Here is an 18,312-nt window from a genome sequence, read left to right as displayed (position 1 = left end):
TAAATGCAGCCTTTGTGAGCTTTCAAAAGTGTAAAAAAAAAAAAAAAAGGTTTCCCCCAACAAAGGGCATTAACAGGTGGCAGCACATTTGTTCTTGTCATGCTGTCAGTTAATTCTGAAAATCACTGGAAGTGAAAGGCACAAAGGAGATACATGCCAATATCAATCCGCTCATTCATCCATCAAATCAAACCCTTGGTAGAAAGCAAATTTCAGAGATCTCATAAGTGGCAGATCAATAAAGAACCAGTCACTCTCACTCATGCCAAGCAGAATAAGGTTTGAAAACACTGACCTTTGTCATAAGTCCTCCAGCAGTACATGAGGAAATACTATCGCCTGTGAAGGGGTGTCTTGGCATCTTAATTTTGATCCAGGTATTTCAGGCATCTCTACATGTTTTCATAGTACAATGAACTATCGTTTCAGAAGATGAAGGAAAATGATTCCTCATCATGTGAGATACTTGGTATCTAGTATTTAAACAATCAACCAAATATTCAGACAACTATGAACTTTTAGTAAGGCAAATAACACATGAAAACATTGTCAACCGCTTCAATCAACACTTCACCCATAATCCACAATAAAAGGACTGCTTATACAGTACAGTGATTTACCAACATATAAATGGCTACAAATACAGAAGTCAGAATATCTCTCAGTTATGTTTATTAGTTCATCCTTCTCTTCTGGTTATAAACCAGTTGGACTAGTGTTAACATCACTAACAGGATAATATAGACACAAAACAGCTTATCATTTCATACAGTAAACTGTGTTGAGGTTGCATTGACAGCTTGCATGAACTAGAATCAGAGTTTTGGCAATTGTTACTGGACTGTTTTGTTAGCCATCCTTCCCAAAGAATAAAAAATGAGAGTGGTTTAATGTAGATGTACCATAATACTTCCTTTTTTTTTCCTTAAGTACATTTTAGTTTCTAACAATTCAAGTAAGTCAATTCCAATACTGATAATGTTACTTATTAAAATCCTTAAAACCCCTTATAAAGGCTGATAATACTGTAAAGAAGAAAAAAAAAACTAAACATCTTAGAAAAAAGTATTTGAGGTCAGGTGGTATGATGGCTGTTGTGGTTGAGTGCCCGATGGTGCCTTTTCCTGATCTCCATTTCATCATCCTGTTTGAAAGTTCAAAATAGTAAGTATAAGGATTAAATATAAGAAAAATAACACGTGCATCCAGTTATCTTACTGTATCAGCTGTATCTGCCGTCTCATCCTCTTCACTGTGCTCACTGTTTGGATTGGACAGATCAAAGTCTGATAGCACTGCATCTTCATCATAGTCTGTCTGGTACTCAGACTCCTCTGTGTGTGTGAGTGATTGTAAGAAACAAAACAAAGATGAGCGAATGGGATGGAGAAACGACATAAGTATAGATCATCCATTTCTCACCATCCACCGCAGCCTGCTTCACTGGCTCTATTCTGGACACTATTTCAGCAAGATCAGTGAAAGAAGCATTGGGACAGGTCACCTGGAAGAGAGAAAATGATGGAATTAGTTTGTGATGCTGCATAAGAAATCAGCAAATCTCCTTCAAAGCCCTTTACATTAGTGCTCCTGGATTTGTGGAATTCCTCTTGATGTTGGTCTTTGAGCATTGTCTCCCTCACCCCACTCCGACACCACACGTCAAACACGGTCTTCCCATGCTGGTAGCCAACGTCCTGCAATATCAGAAAAAAATCATTGCTGCAGTCAAGGCCAAAACAACAGAAGTTTCAATGAGATGATGACAGCCCACTCACAGCAATCTCATCAAATTTGCCAAAGTCCAGTGTGCCATATCGATCTATGGGTGGTCGCAGGTACTCGCAGTAGTCACTGTCTTTTACCATTTCCAGCTGACGCACAGAACACACATAAGCCAGACGGGTCTGAATCTCTGCCATGTTCAACACCTAGAGGATATGAAGCCATAAAAATTATTTTTGGAGCAGTGAATGCAAGGGAGTAAGGTAATGACTGGAAGCAGCTAAAAAAAAAATATATTTCTCCATCACAAAGCATTTATGAGGGCTCATTATGCAACCCAATTATCAACCCACACTCTTATTCTCTCTATGATAACAGTTCCACTTATCGTTATGCTTTGAAAATATTTCAGTAATGTGAGATGTAAACTTTTGAAAGGCAGTGTATATTATACATATTATTATTAAATCATATAATAATTATATTATTTGTAGAAACAGACACAAACAAATGTTTTGGGATTTGTAATTGAATAACCCATAAAAATCTATTTTATTCAACAATCACCATATATCTTCTGACCTTTACTTTTTCTGACAGAGGGTTTAAGCGTTTCCATAGCAGCCACCATCCAGATAAAGAGTCTCCATAATTAGTCAGATCAGTCTCATCCTGACTGCCCACATCAACGGCAATCACCAACTTGGCACCCATCGAGCGAGCTGTGTCAGCTTTACAGAAATGTTTAAAATACATTACAGCTAACATTTCACAATTAGCAGTTTAGAGCTGGGTGATAGCACATTCTGCAATTGGTGAAAACATAAATGATTGTATGTAATACTTATAATAAACTTAACCAGGTAGGTTATTGATGTAGCCTCCATCCATGAGCAAGTGTCCATCTTTAGGGTCACACAGAGGGGGAAGGTACCCAGAAAGAGACATACTGGCACGCACGTACCTCCACAAAGAACCTAAAAGAGAGCGTACATGTTAAGATCTGTGACAAAAGATGAGAAATAAAGATGACATGTTTTAGAGATAAAGAAGTCACCATAAGTGTGCACTCTCATGGAGGAGGCAGTGATGTCTGTGGTGATGTTGAAATAAGGGATCCAAAGGTCCTACCATGTAAAAAAGACATATGCTCAAGATTTAGACTTGCATAAGAATATGATGTTTATAATAGTGTGTTTTGTGCAGTGTCAAACAACTGAACCTCGATTTGTTTGTCCTGGAAGATTCCACTAATGCTGGAGTTAAATGATGCTCCAGTAAACATGGATGTCACTGGGTATGTCAAGTCTGTGATCTTCTTAAAAATGGATCCAAAATCCTGTTGTGCATGAAAAAGATAACTCAATGCATGGTTCTGCATGTACTGTATGTATGTTAGTGTTCAGGATAAAGGTCTCACCATGGCCCACTGGCGTGCCCTGACCGTCATACGACTGACGCTTCGCTCTTCAGCATAGAGCGCTCCTATCAAGGAACCAATGGAAGTGCCACCAATCAGATCCACAGGGATCCCTGCCTCACTCAACGCCCGAATGATGCCCACCTGAGAGCAGCCTCTGTGGGTATAGTGTGTTTTCAAATTCACATATAGGGTTTAGTTTTTACATTTTAGTACTTAGTTGAGCATTGTGTAATATTAGTATTTTTTAATGAAGCATTTTAAAGGTAAAGTGAGTATTTTTCTTTTTCAATTTCTCATGTGTAAAAACGTAGTCAGTCAGTTTGACTTTCTCATGGAATGTGAACATCAATCCTGTCATGCTTTGAAAACACTGACATGTTAAAAACTGGATCAACCAATCAAATGAGTTTGGGGCGGGGCTACCAGTTTGACTGACAAGAGGCAAAGCAAAAGGAGGGTTTGGAAAACCTGTGTTCTTCTAATCACACAAAAAATACACACTTCACCTTTAAACATACTTCATATGTAAGCAAAGATTTAAAAAGTCTAGATGACGAGCATATATGGCCACAGAGACAATTATATATATAACATGCTATTTATATCATTGCAATTACAGAAACACACAACAGAAAAATTATGTCACCACTACGTGAAGTAGATTAGACATTTTATGCCCAGTTATATTTCATGTTTGACCCACCTTTAAGAAGTCGCTGATTACGACTGATAGCAGGCAGGGATAGAGAGTAGACAAAGAGTCGCTATCATCGAGAGAAACCACAGACATGCTGAGAATGTGAACCCCAAAATAACACTAATGAGTTAGAAATCGCTATATTAGGATTAGTTGATGAGCACAAAATTTCAAAACTTACGTGGATACAAACTTTTAATAATGCAAAAAATACCAAATAGTTCAAGAGAATACTGCTCTACAGATGACTGAAGAAGTCAACATCAACATGCTTTTGCTAGATTATGTATGTGAGAAATGTTGTTGGCAGCAGGCCACATGGATTAAGGAGGAACAGAATTGCTGGTGATGAAGGGGAAGACAAATTCGTACCTGGCCCCCCCTCCTCCCAGCACCAGAGCGATAGCGTTGCCTGTCAGGATCCGAGCCAGACGCGAGAAGTCAGAATGCCGGTCGGGAGGCTTCTCAAATACCCGCTGATACATCTCTCTCTGACAGGAGAAGAGGAAAGTGGGAGTTTGCTCGGATAAGAGATGATGAGTAGATTAGGTCACACAGAAAAAAAAAAGTTTTGAAGAATGTTCATTTAATAAAAGTGGATGGGGTCCAGCTGCATTACAGAAATGTCTTCATTCTTAAGTGACCTGACTTGAGATTTGAAAAGTTCTGTTTCTTCAGTGAAATTACCATGGTTAATAAACAGACAGGACAGGATTCAGAGATAGAATGTTTCTGTAATGCAGCCCAAGTGTTGTGCAACTCAAAAGAAACAAAGCACCATAAAAGGATCATAAATTAGTCACAGTAGTCTATACAACTCATACAATATGTTCCAAGTCTTTTGGAGCCATTCAATTACTTTACTCGAACTGTGTGAAATGTCTCGCTAGTCACTGCAAATCTTGTCTTAACATTTTGTTTGACATAGTCCCCATTCCAAAGGCATGGGATTCATTACTTACTACATTAGCAATAAAACATGGCTTCAAACATACCTTTTTAGTAAAGCGTTTAATAGTTATATGTATGGTAAGGTTAATTTGCTATGGTGTTTTCCTGCCTATGGCCCCGGACTCCAGCATCCACATGACCCTACATGAGATTAGTTTATATCACTGATGTTCGTGTTTTTTTTTTTTTTTTAGTTAATTGTTATGGAGCACTGCACATGACATTCAGGAAAAAAGTAAATCGTGCACACAGTTTATGAATTTCGTCCCTTGATTTACTAAATTGTGTGCACAATTTAATAATTAGTTCCCTCGCTTCAAGTAAATCATGCGCTCGATATAATAATTTGTTCCCTTCTTTTAAGCAAATTGTGTGCACAAAATAATAAGTCGTTTCACTTCCTGTCTGCATTCCAGTGGTGGTAAGTAACGAAGTAAAAATACTTTGTTACTTTACTTAAGTACTTTACTTGAGTATGTTTTATTTGCATTTACTTTCACTCTTACTCCACTACTATATTAAAGACAAAGTTTACTTTTTACTCCGATACATTTCCCCATGCCCGCTGCAAGTATTTATTACACTGATTTTACAAACCAATGAAAAACGTGGTTTTCTTTTAAAAAAAAATAATGCGCGACTTCTGGAGTTCTTTGCCAACATACGCTCACGCAGCAGTTAGTTCGAGGTGGAAGATGACCGCTAAAACAGGTGATAGTGCAGCTCTTGCTGCCTGCAATAATCCCGAGAAGCAACTGGGCAAGATTTGTTGTGAAAACCTGGCAACCCTGATCTGAACACACGTGCTGGAGATATACTTCTAATTACAGGAGCGTCTTTACTGATGAGATGCGCATGAAAATCACAGCCCTAAATTTCAGCATTTAAAACTTCACCCTCGAATCTGAGAAAACTTATCGAGGTGAGTTGACATTAATGTTGTTACTATTGTTAGCCAAGTGATTTCATATTGAACGTGCCTTGTAAACAGCTAGCTAACGTTAGACAAGTTAGCTATCGCATATTGATGCTAACGGTGACAGACTTGGGGTTGTGTGTGATTAAACCATGAGCTGATGCTGGAGAGAATCAAGCTAGTAAGCTCAGCTTATTCTCCCTGCATGTTGACGATCGGTCAAGGATGATCCAGTAGGACGTAGACTTGGAAAAGCTGACTAGACACGCATCACACACATGACCAGCATCGGCCAATAGTGAGCCTACATGGTGACGTGCAACACAGGCGCTCTACGCTTTTACACTACGTGAAAAAACTCGAGGCCCAGAGAGAAGGAAATGAATAGTGGAATAAAGTTATTTTTGCGGACAAAAATTATTCTCGTCACTTGATAAACTTAAGATTGAGCCACTGTAGTCACTTGGACTATATTACGGGGAAGTCAGTCGAACTTGGAATTGAAGGGATGTGAGTTCGAGTCTCGGGCCGGCAGGAATTGTGGGTGGGGGGAGTGCATGTACAGTGCTCTCTTGACCCTCAATACCACGACTGAGGTGCCCTTGAGCAAGGCATCGAACCCCCAACTGCTCCCCTGGCGCCGCAGCATAAATGGCTGCCCACTGCTCCGGGTGTGTGTTCACAGTGTGTGTGTGTGTTCACTGCTCTGTGTGTGTGCACTTTGGATGGGTTAAATGCAGAGCACGAATTCTGAGTATGGGCCATACTTGGCTGAATGTCACGTCACGTCACCTTAACGATCTCTTTAATAACTTTTCTGGGCCAGCAAGTTTCATTCCCATAGAAGACTATGGAGGAGTGATCCAGCTCTCAGATTTAATCAAAAATATCTTAATTTGTGTTCCGAAGATGAACAAAGGTCTTACGGGGTTGGAACAACATGAGGGTGAGTAATTACTGACAGAATTTTCATTTTTGGGTGAACTAACCCTTTAAAGAGGTGGTTCTTCCTCATTGATATTCTGAAACAGTCTTACCTTGTATCTTGCACATCTTCTGTTTGATGCAGCTATAATTGTTATGGAAAATGTCTATTGAAAGCTCAACCCTTATACTGCGATAAGGTGCTTCATTGTCTCTTTTGAATGTAAATCTAACGAATTCTTAACTATCTAATCTCATCATTTGTTCAATTAAAACACTGCAAAACAACTGATCTGCTTAATTATTGATATTTACAGTTAATTTGAATATTTACTTTTTACTTCCGGTACTTAAGTATGTTTTAAATCGGATACTTTTGTACTTTTACTCAAGTGATGTTTGAATGGAGGACTTTCTACTTTTACTGGAGTCATTTTTTATTTAGATACATCTACTTTTACTTGAGTATAACTTTTGAGTACTTTTACCACCCCTGCTGCATTCTCACAAACCAATGTAGATGCCTCTCACTTAAAATGATTCCATGCAATGCTGCAAGGCTTTTGAGAATGTGTATAGAACTCATTCCCAATTCAAAATAAAAATAAAAATTAAAGTGTTTCTTTCAATAACATAACATATAACATAACATATAACATAACATATAACACATAACATAACATAACATAACATAACATCAGCAGCAGTAATGAGAATGCAGACAGGAAGTGGAACAAATGATTATTTCTTGAGCACAATTTACTTCAAACGAGGTAACAAATTATTTTTTTGTGCACACAATTTACTTAAAACAGGGGAATGAATTATTATTTTGTGTGCACAATTTACCTCTTTTTTTTTTTTGCATGTCATGTGTGAGGCTCTGTAAACTTTCATTTTCTTTTAACTGAGTAACTGTTCTATGGTTTCAGTTTTAGTAACCTAAAACTAAATCTGCATTGTATTTGTTATTTTAAAAAAATGGATGGATTTGTCCCAGGCTAAATAATAGCATTCACATTTGCAACAATAGAATGTTAACAGAGATACCAGTTTAGGCAGACTTCTCCTGGAGAAGACCCTGTGGGGACATGACAGATGCAGATGTCTAGAGATCCAGCTGCGCATGTTGAGCCACTCTGCAGTTCCTCTTGGTGGAGGCCCGTCCTGATGGTGTAACAGGACCAGCTGCTTCTGAGCTCTCACAGCACTGCTCTCAAGCATTCGCTCTAGCTGATACCACAAACAGATCCAAAAAGCTCAGCTTACCAAACAATTTAACAGAGATGTATGTGCAGACATTAATTCAATGAATTAGGCAACAATACCCTCCATGTAAAATAAATCAGTTTTTGATATGACTGGAGTCTTCATCTCATGTGAGTACATGCTTTTGAAGAAATACACATCAAAAGCAGTATTTACTTCTTTATAGGAAAAATCTTTTTAAAAACAATTCACCTCTCCCACAGTGGGCTCCTGTTCCCCCACACCCACTATGATGATGCAGTCCGCCTGTCTGATGCAACGTTGAGTCCAAGGAGTCAGAGAACTGTCAGACTGATACAGAACAATCCGGTGGATGTCCTCTTGTTGACCCAACCAGCTCGACAAACGATACTCATGAACACTGAAAACACAACATTTGACTGGAAAAAATATTCAATGCACCCCAATTTGCATACTTCCCATCTTAAATGATATGCGAGATTTGAACGAATGATCTCCAAATTGGTGTGTCTTACCATATTATTTCAATGTATTATCTTAATTATGAACACGCTGGTTTGTAATGCAAAGTTTTACCATTTACCACATGTTGTTATTTTTATCGTTATTTCCCTAATGCGGCTAATTAACCGGAAGTCTTGCCCATAGTCTTCCATGCTGAAGAAAAAGGTGGATACAACTCTAACCTGTCCAAAGCTGCAACACCCAGATGCTCTTTGATGATGTCACTGGTTAGGAGCAAAGTGGGGCCTAATCAAAAAGTTAAGACAGTCAACTTAGTATCCGCTTTACTTTGAGACAAATTAAGGAGGGAAAAGAGATCAATAGCTGACCGATAGCACTGAGAGCATGCTGCAGCTCCAGCGTGAAGGCAGTCAAAGGCACCTCCTCAGACACAGGCAGTATGGCGACCGTAGATAGATTGGCGGCTGGGTTACCTGCGTCCCACTTACTGCTTGGGGTGTGAAAACCCAGATTGCGCACTGCGAAGATCATTATTGTGCATTAGGGAAAATACAAAGCACAAACACACAGAAAGTTCTCACAAACCTGATAGTGGACCATTCCCTTGCTGCATGTTTCCCAAAATTTTCTGCCCAAGAAGATGAATCAGGTGAGTCACAACCTATGAAGGAGTGTGATGTGTTAATGCACATGCAACAGTACATCATGATATGCATTAATGATTTTTTGTTTTATATGGTCTAACCTGTGGGTATTTCCGCTTAATAGAGTTAAGAGCTCCTTCAGGCAGTTTGGCCAGTTCAGAGTCTCGGACTGCATGGACTGTAGTGGCTCTGTTTAAATGAGTCAAAGCTTCCACCTAATACCAACAAACATACTTTTAAAAGATGGACACTGCAGCAGGAATTTTATTAAACACTCCACAAAATGATTTAAAATGTTTGCTTTAATGCATTTCCTATTGAAAATTTTAAATATATCGGTAACACTTTACTTAAAGCATTTGTGTATAGTGCATTTTAAAGAGTCATTAAAGGGTATAATGCAATATAATATAAGCTGTAATACATTACATCTTGTAAATAATTAAAATCAAATTTAAAATGCATAGTGTAACAATGAACTGGTAATGTCCACCAGCATTGGCGCCCCCCAGGGGTGTGTTCTGTCTCCCCTTTTATACTCTTTTTATACCAATGACTGTTTTTCTCATCATGACTCAGTCAAAATTTTTTAATTTGCAGATGATACCACTGTGGTAGGCCTCATTACTAATGATGATGAATCGGCCTACAGAACAGAAGTATCCTTACTGGCTGAGTGGTGGACAATTAACAACTTGTCCCTTAACATCTCCAAAACCAAGGAGATGGTTGTTGATTTTAGGAGCAAAAATATGTCGCTCCAACCCCTGGCCATCAAGGACAAAACTGTAGACTGGGTGGAAAGTTTCAGGTTCCTTGGGACCACCATATCCTCCAGTCTTAAATGAAACCTTAATGTCAGCCAGATTGTTAAAAAAGCTCAGCAGCAACTTTTCTTTTTGAGACAACTTGGAAAATGTAAAGTGTCCAAGGCTGGAATGCTCCACTTTTACAGGGCTGTGATAGAGAGCATTCTCACTTTCTCCATCACCGTATGGTGGGGTAGCTGCTCGGCGGAGGATAAGTCTGCATTGAACAGGGTTGTTAGCACTGCGTCAAGAATAATTGGGTTGGACCTCCCTAAGATCTGTGACATCTATAACATCTGTCTACTAAAAACTGGTCTGAAAATACTCAAGGATTCATCACACCCTGCTAATTCCCTTTTCATCCCTCTACCATCAGGCAGAAGGTTAGGAAGCATAAGATCCAGAACCACCAGTTTTTCTAATAGCACTTACCCGCAGGCTGTGAGGGCTCTCAACTCACAACAACAATCTCTATCTACTTTCCTTTTACAGACACAGCTCTACTATCAGGCAGAAGGTTAGGAAGCATAAGATCCAGAACCACCCGTTTTTCTAATAGCACTTACCCGCAGGCTGTGAGGGCTCTCAACTCACAACAACAATCTCTATCTACTTTCCTTTTACAGACACAGCTATGCCCTCCTTCTTCTTAGGGTTACTAAATGCACTAGCACTTTGTCTGATTAGCTTTATTACTAATTATTAGTAGTAATTTAAGTATTTGTTTTCTGTTTAGATTTCATGTTTTTATTGTATAATATGTTATGTTGTACTGTCTTGTTTGAGCTGATTCACCAAAATGAATTCCAGGCGATGTGGTTCGTGACTTGACATGACTTGACTTGACTAAGTGTTATCATGTATTAACAGTGGTTACAATTATTTGTGAGATTGTACAATGCATCATAAAGTGCATTACAAGACATAATTCATGCATTAAAACTATTTTTATAATGCATTATGCATAAGTAAAATGTTACCAATATATCTTCTAAAAATGTAGTTTGTCAACTTTTGAAAGTACACCAGTATAGGCAAACACACACACACTGGCATATATCTCCACTTACCACACCAATGAGGTCTCCCCGCCCATACTCTCCAGCAAGCTCTTTTTTCCCATCATCCTTCATGATGACAGAACGCAGACGTCCACTCAGAACAATGAAAGTGCTGTCTGACTTATCACCTTGTCTGAGAAATACAAAAGCATTACCTGAAATATATTTTACATGCACTTAAAAGTTCTTACATTGGAAAGCATAACAGTGACCTTAGACATACAGATCTGGGAGAACTGAGAGATTGTAATGGAAAAGAGTGCTTACCTATAGACAGCACGTCCAGCCTCCAGTGCCATCCAGTCCAGGGCAAAGTCAATCTGTCGGACAAACGAGGAAACCCTCCGTACCACCGCGTGAGCTACATTTAACACCATTCGAGGCTCGGCACGCATTATCCTAGTGGATAAAACACCAGTTGACATGGTAAGCAGTGTTCTTATACGCTATACGTAATTTGATACCATTTCTAATTCTTGCATAATACATTTTTATTTAAATGTTTTTTTGGATAGACATTTTTGTAGTTATTATTGATTTATGTCCTACAAAATAGCCAAACAGTAACTTCAAATGTTAACATAAAAAAGCTGTCTACATAGGCTTTAATAAACCTAAAAGTGTCAGAAGCAGTTTTATCAGATTAAGTTGTTACTTATGTAAATACTAGAAAGCATCAAATGATGAATGTTTCTCATCAAATGGATTTGTCCTTACAGCTGGTGGGGAGTACATCTGCTAGAATTTTCAATTGCCTTAAGTTAAAATTTGGTGCACATCACATACTCATAGAAGTGTGTTTTGGAGATGGACAGGAAGCAGCAGTCACGGTGGGCTCTCACAGAAAAGATGAGAGGCTCTCCTGTGAGAACGGCCAGGTGGCCCACCATCTCTCCAGGGTGAGCCACAAAAAGACACGTTTCTTCCTCTCTGTCAATCAGTCTCTGGTACACATGGAGAGTTCCTGAGATGACAAACTGTACGCTCACATCCTGCCAAAGAAACAAAGTAGAAATGGATTCACATGTGACTTTGAAATTTATAATAACACTATAGTGTAGTCAAAGTCACAGAGGTATCTTTCTACCTGATCTCCCTCGCTTGCAACAACAGAGCCTGCTTTTACTTGTCTCAAAGTCACCCTATCTTCCAGAAGACTGGTGTCCTGGAGCACAAAGTAACATTTTTATATTACATACCAATCCTGAACCAGCATTATAATTATATCAAACTTTTTACTTCAGTAGATCAATATAATTAATGCAGCCTTACCTGAAGCTGAATAATTTTAATCAAGTCCTTCTTGGCAGCTTGGAAAATGGCATTAACTTTACAATGGTGGATGTGGCTGGAGTGCCCCCCAGTGTCTGAGTAGTGAAACACGGCTGAAGGAGAATGTTGCATTGTCACAGACTTCTTCAGTATTGACTGGACAAGAGACAAAAGGCACATGTGAGATATACAAAATGTAAACAAATGTGAGGAAAAAAAGTACAGTCTATGGCTTCTTATGTGCGTTATATAATTACGCCAAGGTACCTTATGAATGGCAATAGGACTTGTAGGGGCTTCCTCTTTTGTAATGCTTGCCCTGTCAAAGGCCATATTGTGGTCAGGAGACCCAGCTGGAAGATAAGCACACATTAGCACACTCAAAAATGTTCATTATGAATGTATTCAAGCATTAAGTGCAATGTCAAAGTCAGTATTGGGTATTTTGTGACAGGTGTATGGTGAAGCACTACCATGGGTGCCGTCAAAAGGTGTTGACAGTGAGCGAGACTTCCTGAATAAAGCGGTAGGACTTTCTGTACGATGCTTCCCACCATCTTAAAAAACAAAACAGAAGAGCAAGTAAGACCTAAAGGCTGTTTTATAGCTCATAGTGATATATATATATATTTGTTTTAAATTATGATAATATTAGAAAAGTTTGAACAAAATTGTATAGATTAAATTACATGTTCATTTCTACATCCACAACAACTATTTAAGCACATACACAAGCATACCCTCTCCTCTGTACATCTGACTTGTGTCACTATAATGGTCTGTTGACCTCTGCGGGAACTTTTCAGAAGCTTCCTCGATTGTCTGTGAGTGTCTGCGTAGTCCTTTGCCTGGACTGGCTTCTCCTACAACACTGGCCACTGAGTCCAGTGGAACAGCTTGCCTTTCCTACATTATATAACAGTAATGGTCTATAAAAAAAAATCATGTATTACTTTCAAACATTTTCTAAACATCTAACCTTATTAAAAAGTTCTGTGGTCAGGCCTAGATAGTTGTGAAGGGCGAGAAAGGTAACTCTCTGAAGACGCACCATGATGATCTAAAAACAAGGAACAGCTGTATCACAAGCAAAACAATCTCAAATCTGTATTACAAGAAAAAAAAAGGAGTTGGTTTAAACGTACTATTCATCAAAGAATCCTGAACTGTCTTTAACATTGATAATAATAAGAATGTTTCTTGAGCACCCAATCAGTATAATATAATGATTAAAAAAAATATCTTACAAGCCCCATATGATGTTAGTGTATTTTAAGCTTTAGGTTGTACCTGAATAACTCGAACTAGGGTCTCTGGGTATTTCTCAAAGACAGATTGGAAAGCCTGCGCAGGAAGGCGGAGAACAGTAGTTGGGGCTGCTGCCCTGGCTGAGACAGTTTTATAGGGAGCTGGATGTCCCTGCAGAATAACAGGTTCAAATATGAGACACATTTTAAAACTCTGTGAGCATGAAAACAGGTCAGATGACAGACATTTGCATATCAGAGTGGGCAAAAAAAAGGCCAGATGGACTTTACAGTGATGACATCGAGGATGCTGAGAAGACTATGAACACTGTCTCCAGGCAAAACGTGCTTCACCACAACTTCAGTCCCATCCTGAGCAAGGGAAACAAAAATACAAATCTATATAAAAAGCCATTTTCAGTAGGACAGATTAAAAACAGGCATATTGTTTAGCTCTTACATTCTCATGGATACACAGATCAAGACGCCCGTCCTGTACTACATAGATGCTGTCATCAGTGTCACCTGGGCGGAATAATCCTTCCCCTTGCTGCAGCTGCACGAACACCATATGCCGACACAGTTCTAGGAACAGAGGCTTCTCAAAATGACCCAGAACCCTGAGAGACAGATCGCAACACATTAGCTGCTGAAAAGCACTAGTTGGATTCTAAGCAAGGCAAGTTTATTTATATAGCACATTTCGTACGCAATGGTAATTCAAAGTGCTTAACATAAAAGAAAGTAAAATAGTCATGAAGAAAAATAATACAAAAATAAAAACAAGCAATTTTAAAACTTTGGAAATGATTTAAAAATGGACTTAATTAAAATGAATTAAAACAGTTAAAAATAGAAAATGATTTTACATCAAATACAGCGAATACGTAAAATACAGTGCAACGGTTTCGGACATCGCACAGTGCTCATTCAATAAAAGCACAGCTAAACAGATGGGTTTTGAGTCTAGATTTAAATGTGACTAGTGTTTTAGCACATCTGATCTCTTCTGGAATCTGATTCCAACTGCGGGCGGCATAGTAACTAAAGGCGGACTCCCCTTGTTTTGTGTGAACCCTTGGTATTTCTAACTGAGTGGTCTGTTAGGTTTATATTCAGTGAACATATCTGCAATATATTTTGGTCCTAGGTCATTGAGTGATTTATAGATGAGTAAAAGTACTGGAGAAGTTTTGTCATGCTGTTTCTTATAAATATCTAAATGGGTAAAGTCTACTCTCACTGTAATCAGCACAAACTGGGCTATAATAATATGTGAAATGCATGTATGTACATGATTGTATTTTTGAGAAAAAAAATGTTATGCATGGTTAGTGAAAAACTAAACATTTGAAAACACTTGAATAAGGCCATAAAACACATAAAGAACAATGGTTCCCGGGATTTTTGAGAACTGGAGCTTGTAGCCTAGAATTTTTCTTTTTTAAATTATGTGAAAATCATCTTATTTACTCACTCACAGAAAACAATATATTGATTTAAATTTCCTAAGACACTTTTTGTTGGTAAAAGTCATATGCGAGTAGGCGTCAACTATCATGAATATCATTGTGATTTACACCTGAGAAGTAGGGCTGTGAATCTTTGGCAAGGCAGCGATTCGATTCGATTAGGATTCATAGGTTTTCGATTCGATTCAAGAACGATTTTTGCAAATTTAGAACGATTAAATTCGATTCGATTCACAATTAAATTCGATTCGATTCGATTATAACGATTCGATTCTGCATTCTTTAAGTGCATTCACGGGATTATTTAAATGCTTCTACTAAATTCTTTAAATGCTTAGTCAGGGGGCAAATTACAGTAGCATTTATGGTTAGAGAACCATAGGTTAGAAAAAAAAAAAAAAACTTTTGTCCATTGTTAAATGCTAGTTTAATGATGCGACGTGGCATACGTAAAAAATGTATGTAAGCCAAGTTTTTAAAAAAGAGCTTAAAGAGTATTTTGTATGAGCTAACATTTTGTCACACCAGGGGCGTAGCCATAATTTCAGAAGTGGCAGAAATGTCAAATACAATCATTTTATGTATGTAGCCTATATAATAATAATAATAATAATAATAATTATTATTATTATTTTTTTTTTTTTTTACAAGGAATTATTTTTTAAATACTTTTAATTAGCTGTAATAAATCAAATACACTGCTGGACAATAATCAATCATTTGTAATCGATATTTTTTTCCTAATGGCAATTTTATGATTGTTTTATATACTAGGCTACATTTAATTAGCCATTATTTTTTTGCACAGAATAAGGTAGAAAATATACTTTATAGTTTCTGTACTGTAATAAATGTCAATTAGCACTTCATCATTCATAAATTGTTTGTGGGGTTTTTTTAGTTTCATCAGTTCATTCTGCTTTTATTCAGTTTAGCTGCAGATATAGCCTGGCACGTCTATGAGAGCGAGATCGCTTCTCTTTAGTGTGAAAACGTCTTCATCTCTATTTAACTTTTCCTCTCCATCAGCGAATGATTCTGAGAGAAAACGCGCCAGATGTCTGTTTGCTAATGAAACAAACGCTACTTTCATGCATCTGATTATCAGATAAATCTCGCGCTCTTATTTCAAGGTCGTTGTTAATGCTGTGGTTAATTTTAAAAGTTTCCTTCGTATATTCGGTTCATCCGCATTGTTTAAAAACATTTATCATTCAATGGATCTGTGCGTATGATTTAGACACCTACATTTCTGCTCCGTCCATGCAATAAATACAGCTGTCGACGGCTCCGGTAACTCCATCGGTAAGATGTAGAGAGCCATTGACAAACTACAGAAAAGTAAAACTACTTCACGTTAGCATTACTGGCCACGAGTCCTATAGATCACACGTCAGCTGCGTCAGAGACGAACGGAGCGCGAGCGCAATCCTGTGATAGTCTCAGTCGGTAAACAGTAGAGTGCGTGAAGGACGGATAAGAGGCACGATTCACGAACACTCTTCAAGATCTCCATTAAATCCTGCGTGTAGTAATTTAATGTGTATACATTTTGAAAGCATTGAATCGCTATAGAAATCGCGATTCATTCGATTCTTAGCATTTTGAATCAATTACTGTCCAAGATCGGTGATTCACGATTCAAAAATCATGTTTCAAGATCGATGCATATGAATCATCAGGGTTTGTAATCGATGCATCGAGAAAACGAGTGAATCTTTACACCCCTACTGAGAAGACAAAAGGCCCGCATAATGAGCTGCATAATGAGCCTTTAAGTCAGCTGTGTGTCACTGAGAGGGAGGTGTTAAAAGAAAGAATGAGAGTACAAAATAAATCTATATAATTTTATGTTTGTAGTTTATTAAGAATATATTTAATTATCCCACAACATAATTTAATATCCACTTGGGGGAGCAGTTAAACAGTTTATTAGGAACAATCAAAGCGGACTTTCAAACTAATTTTTTTGCATCATTACTCCAGTCACACAATCCTTCAGAAATCCTTTTAACAATCTTATTTTCTACAAAAAAAAAAAAAAAAACATTTATTGTTATTATTATTATCATGATTATTATTTTTATTAATGTTGAAAAGAGCTGAGAATATTTTTCAGTTTTTTTAGAGGGAATAAATTGAAAGAACAGCATTGTTTTTACATTTGTTAGTAATCTTTATTTGTTAAATTTATATTATTTACATCAAGCTTTTGAATGGTATAGTATTGTATATTGTAATTGAAACTTCATAATATTTTACTTGATTATACATTAAGTCAGGAATTATAGTATGGAAAAAGTCTTTGGAAAAAGTCTAACTAGTAAAATGTTTACACGTTATGTGAAAACTAGTACAAGTATTTAAATAAATAAAAAGAGACTCACTCATGTTTATGATCTCTGCTGAATAAAGTGCTTCATTCTTTTTCTGAGGAAATCCATTTCTCAAATCCTCAACCACATGACATCTTTTTGGGGTGAATTATGTCTTATTCCTCTCATCGCGAAGCAAACAGTAAAATAAAAAGAACTTGAAGAACAGTCTGGCTGCTTTTTCTTCTGTGTGGGCGTATTCAAGCCGCACGCTTCAGTTTGAATCTGAATAGATCGCTCAGCGCGGGGGCGTGGTCACATTAGATATAATGAAGGGAGACATGAAAAACAGACATCGCGTTTTTTTCATATGGATTACTTGATCACAGAATATTTGTTTTCGGCGGCACTTGTTTAGTTTAAAGGGTCATGAAACCCCAGACTACTTATTCTAAGATTATAGCAGAGGTGTTTGTGTTGTACATCATAGAAGACAATGTTAGCATCCGCTAATTTTAACTATTGGAGAAAATTGGTTCATTTTAAGCTTTTTTGCTCTATTTTCATTTTCCGGATTTAAAATCTACATTGTGTTGACGTCACGATTTGTGACGTGGCAATGGACTATAGTACATTGATGAGTGTCAGGGCCTATTCAATTATTCATGAGATTGCATGTTCTTATCCTATGAGAAGACGCTTCGCTTAATTATTCACAACAACATGTGTTGATTTGCTATGAAAGACGCATCAGACTGTGAAATGACATCGCACACATTAACAGAGAAACATTCATGGATCGCAGAAGAGTGTTTTTTCTTTGTAATAAGAGTTCGGCAAAAACGCGATTCATTCACTTGGTGAGTGTAATAGTTTTTATAGCTCTGTGACACAACCTGTCAAAAGGCTTATATAAACGCCACAGAATAATATATATGTCTCATTTGTGAGTCGCTTTGAATAAAAGCGTCTGCTAAATGACTGAATGTGTAATATGTTTTCGATGCAGGGTGCAAATGGCTGTGCATTTATTTGTGTTTCTAACTCGATGGTAGCGAAATGAAACTGTCTGAACGCAAAGCTGTGTGTGCTGTCTGTCTTCCTCTTCCCCTTCCCGGTCCGCTGCACACCACGCCCACTTTTTTTTAGCATTTTTTTTTT

General features: G+C 37.7%; 1 protein-coding gene across 2 annotated transcripts in view; it reads right to left on the bottom strand.

The window, feature by feature from the left end:
* Positions 1 to 821: 821 nt before the first annotated feature.
* Positions 822 to 18,312, bottom strand: part of pnpla7b (patatin-like phospholipase domain containing 7b) — a 27,175-nt gene continuing 9,684 nt past the window's right edge. For both annotated transcript variants that reach the window (XM_059550939.1, XM_059550938.1), the window contains 29 exons: positions 13,825 to 13,984; positions 13,656 to 13,736; positions 13,408 to 13,536; positions 13,097 to 13,177; positions 12,858 to 13,023; positions 12,591 to 12,674; positions 12,385 to 12,470; positions 12,118 to 12,273; positions 11,933 to 12,010; positions 11,632 to 11,837; positions 11,113 to 11,244; positions 10,855 to 10,978; positions 9,077 to 9,190; positions 8,917 to 8,992; positions 8,700 to 8,849; positions 8,553 to 8,616; positions 8,098 to 8,266; positions 7,687 to 7,869; positions 4,218 to 4,336; positions 3,146 to 3,302; positions 2,948 to 3,064; positions 2,783 to 2,852; positions 2,586 to 2,702; positions 2,308 to 2,456; positions 1,779 to 1,931; positions 1,581 to 1,697; positions 1,423 to 1,504; positions 1,219 to 1,334; positions 822 to 1,144 (listed from right to left, as the gene is read on the bottom strand). In XM_059550939.1, coding sequence (XP_059406922.1) covers positions 1,076 to 1,144; positions 1,219 to 1,334; positions 1,423 to 1,504; positions 1,581 to 1,697; positions 1,779 to 1,931; positions 2,308 to 2,456; positions 2,586 to 2,702; positions 2,783 to 2,852; positions 2,948 to 3,064; positions 3,146 to 3,302; positions 4,218 to 4,336; positions 7,687 to 7,869; positions 8,098 to 8,266; positions 8,553 to 8,616; positions 8,700 to 8,849; positions 8,917 to 8,992; positions 9,077 to 9,190; positions 10,855 to 10,978; positions 11,113 to 11,244; positions 11,632 to 11,837; positions 11,933 to 12,010; positions 12,118 to 12,273; positions 12,385 to 12,470; positions 12,591 to 12,674; positions 12,858 to 13,023; positions 13,097 to 13,177; positions 13,408 to 13,536; positions 13,656 to 13,736; positions 13,825 to 13,984 — 3,505 coding nt within the window. In that variant the 3' untranslated portion in view covers positions 822 to 1,075. The remainder of the gene's footprint in view (positions 1,145 to 1,218; positions 1,335 to 1,422; positions 1,505 to 1,580; positions 1,698 to 1,778; positions 1,932 to 2,307; positions 2,457 to 2,585; positions 2,703 to 2,782; positions 2,853 to 2,947; positions 3,065 to 3,145; positions 3,303 to 4,217; positions 4,337 to 7,686; positions 7,870 to 8,097; positions 8,267 to 8,552; positions 8,617 to 8,699; positions 8,850 to 8,916; positions 8,993 to 9,076; positions 9,191 to 10,854; positions 10,979 to 11,112; positions 11,245 to 11,631; positions 11,838 to 11,932; positions 12,011 to 12,117; positions 12,274 to 12,384; positions 12,471 to 12,590; positions 12,675 to 12,857; positions 13,024 to 13,096; positions 13,178 to 13,407; positions 13,537 to 13,655; positions 13,737 to 13,824; positions 13,985 to 18,312) is intronic.

The sequence above is a fragment of the Carassius carassius genome, chromosome 5 (genome assembly GCF_963082965.1).
Source record: "Carassius carassius chromosome 5, fCarCar2.1, whole genome shotgun sequence".
NCBI lineage: Eukaryota > Metazoa > Chordata > Actinopteri > Cypriniformes > Cyprinidae > Carassius > Carassius carassius.
The sequence above is the reverse complement of the archived record's forward strand: the minus strand, read 5'-3'. Positions and strand labels throughout refer to the sequence as shown.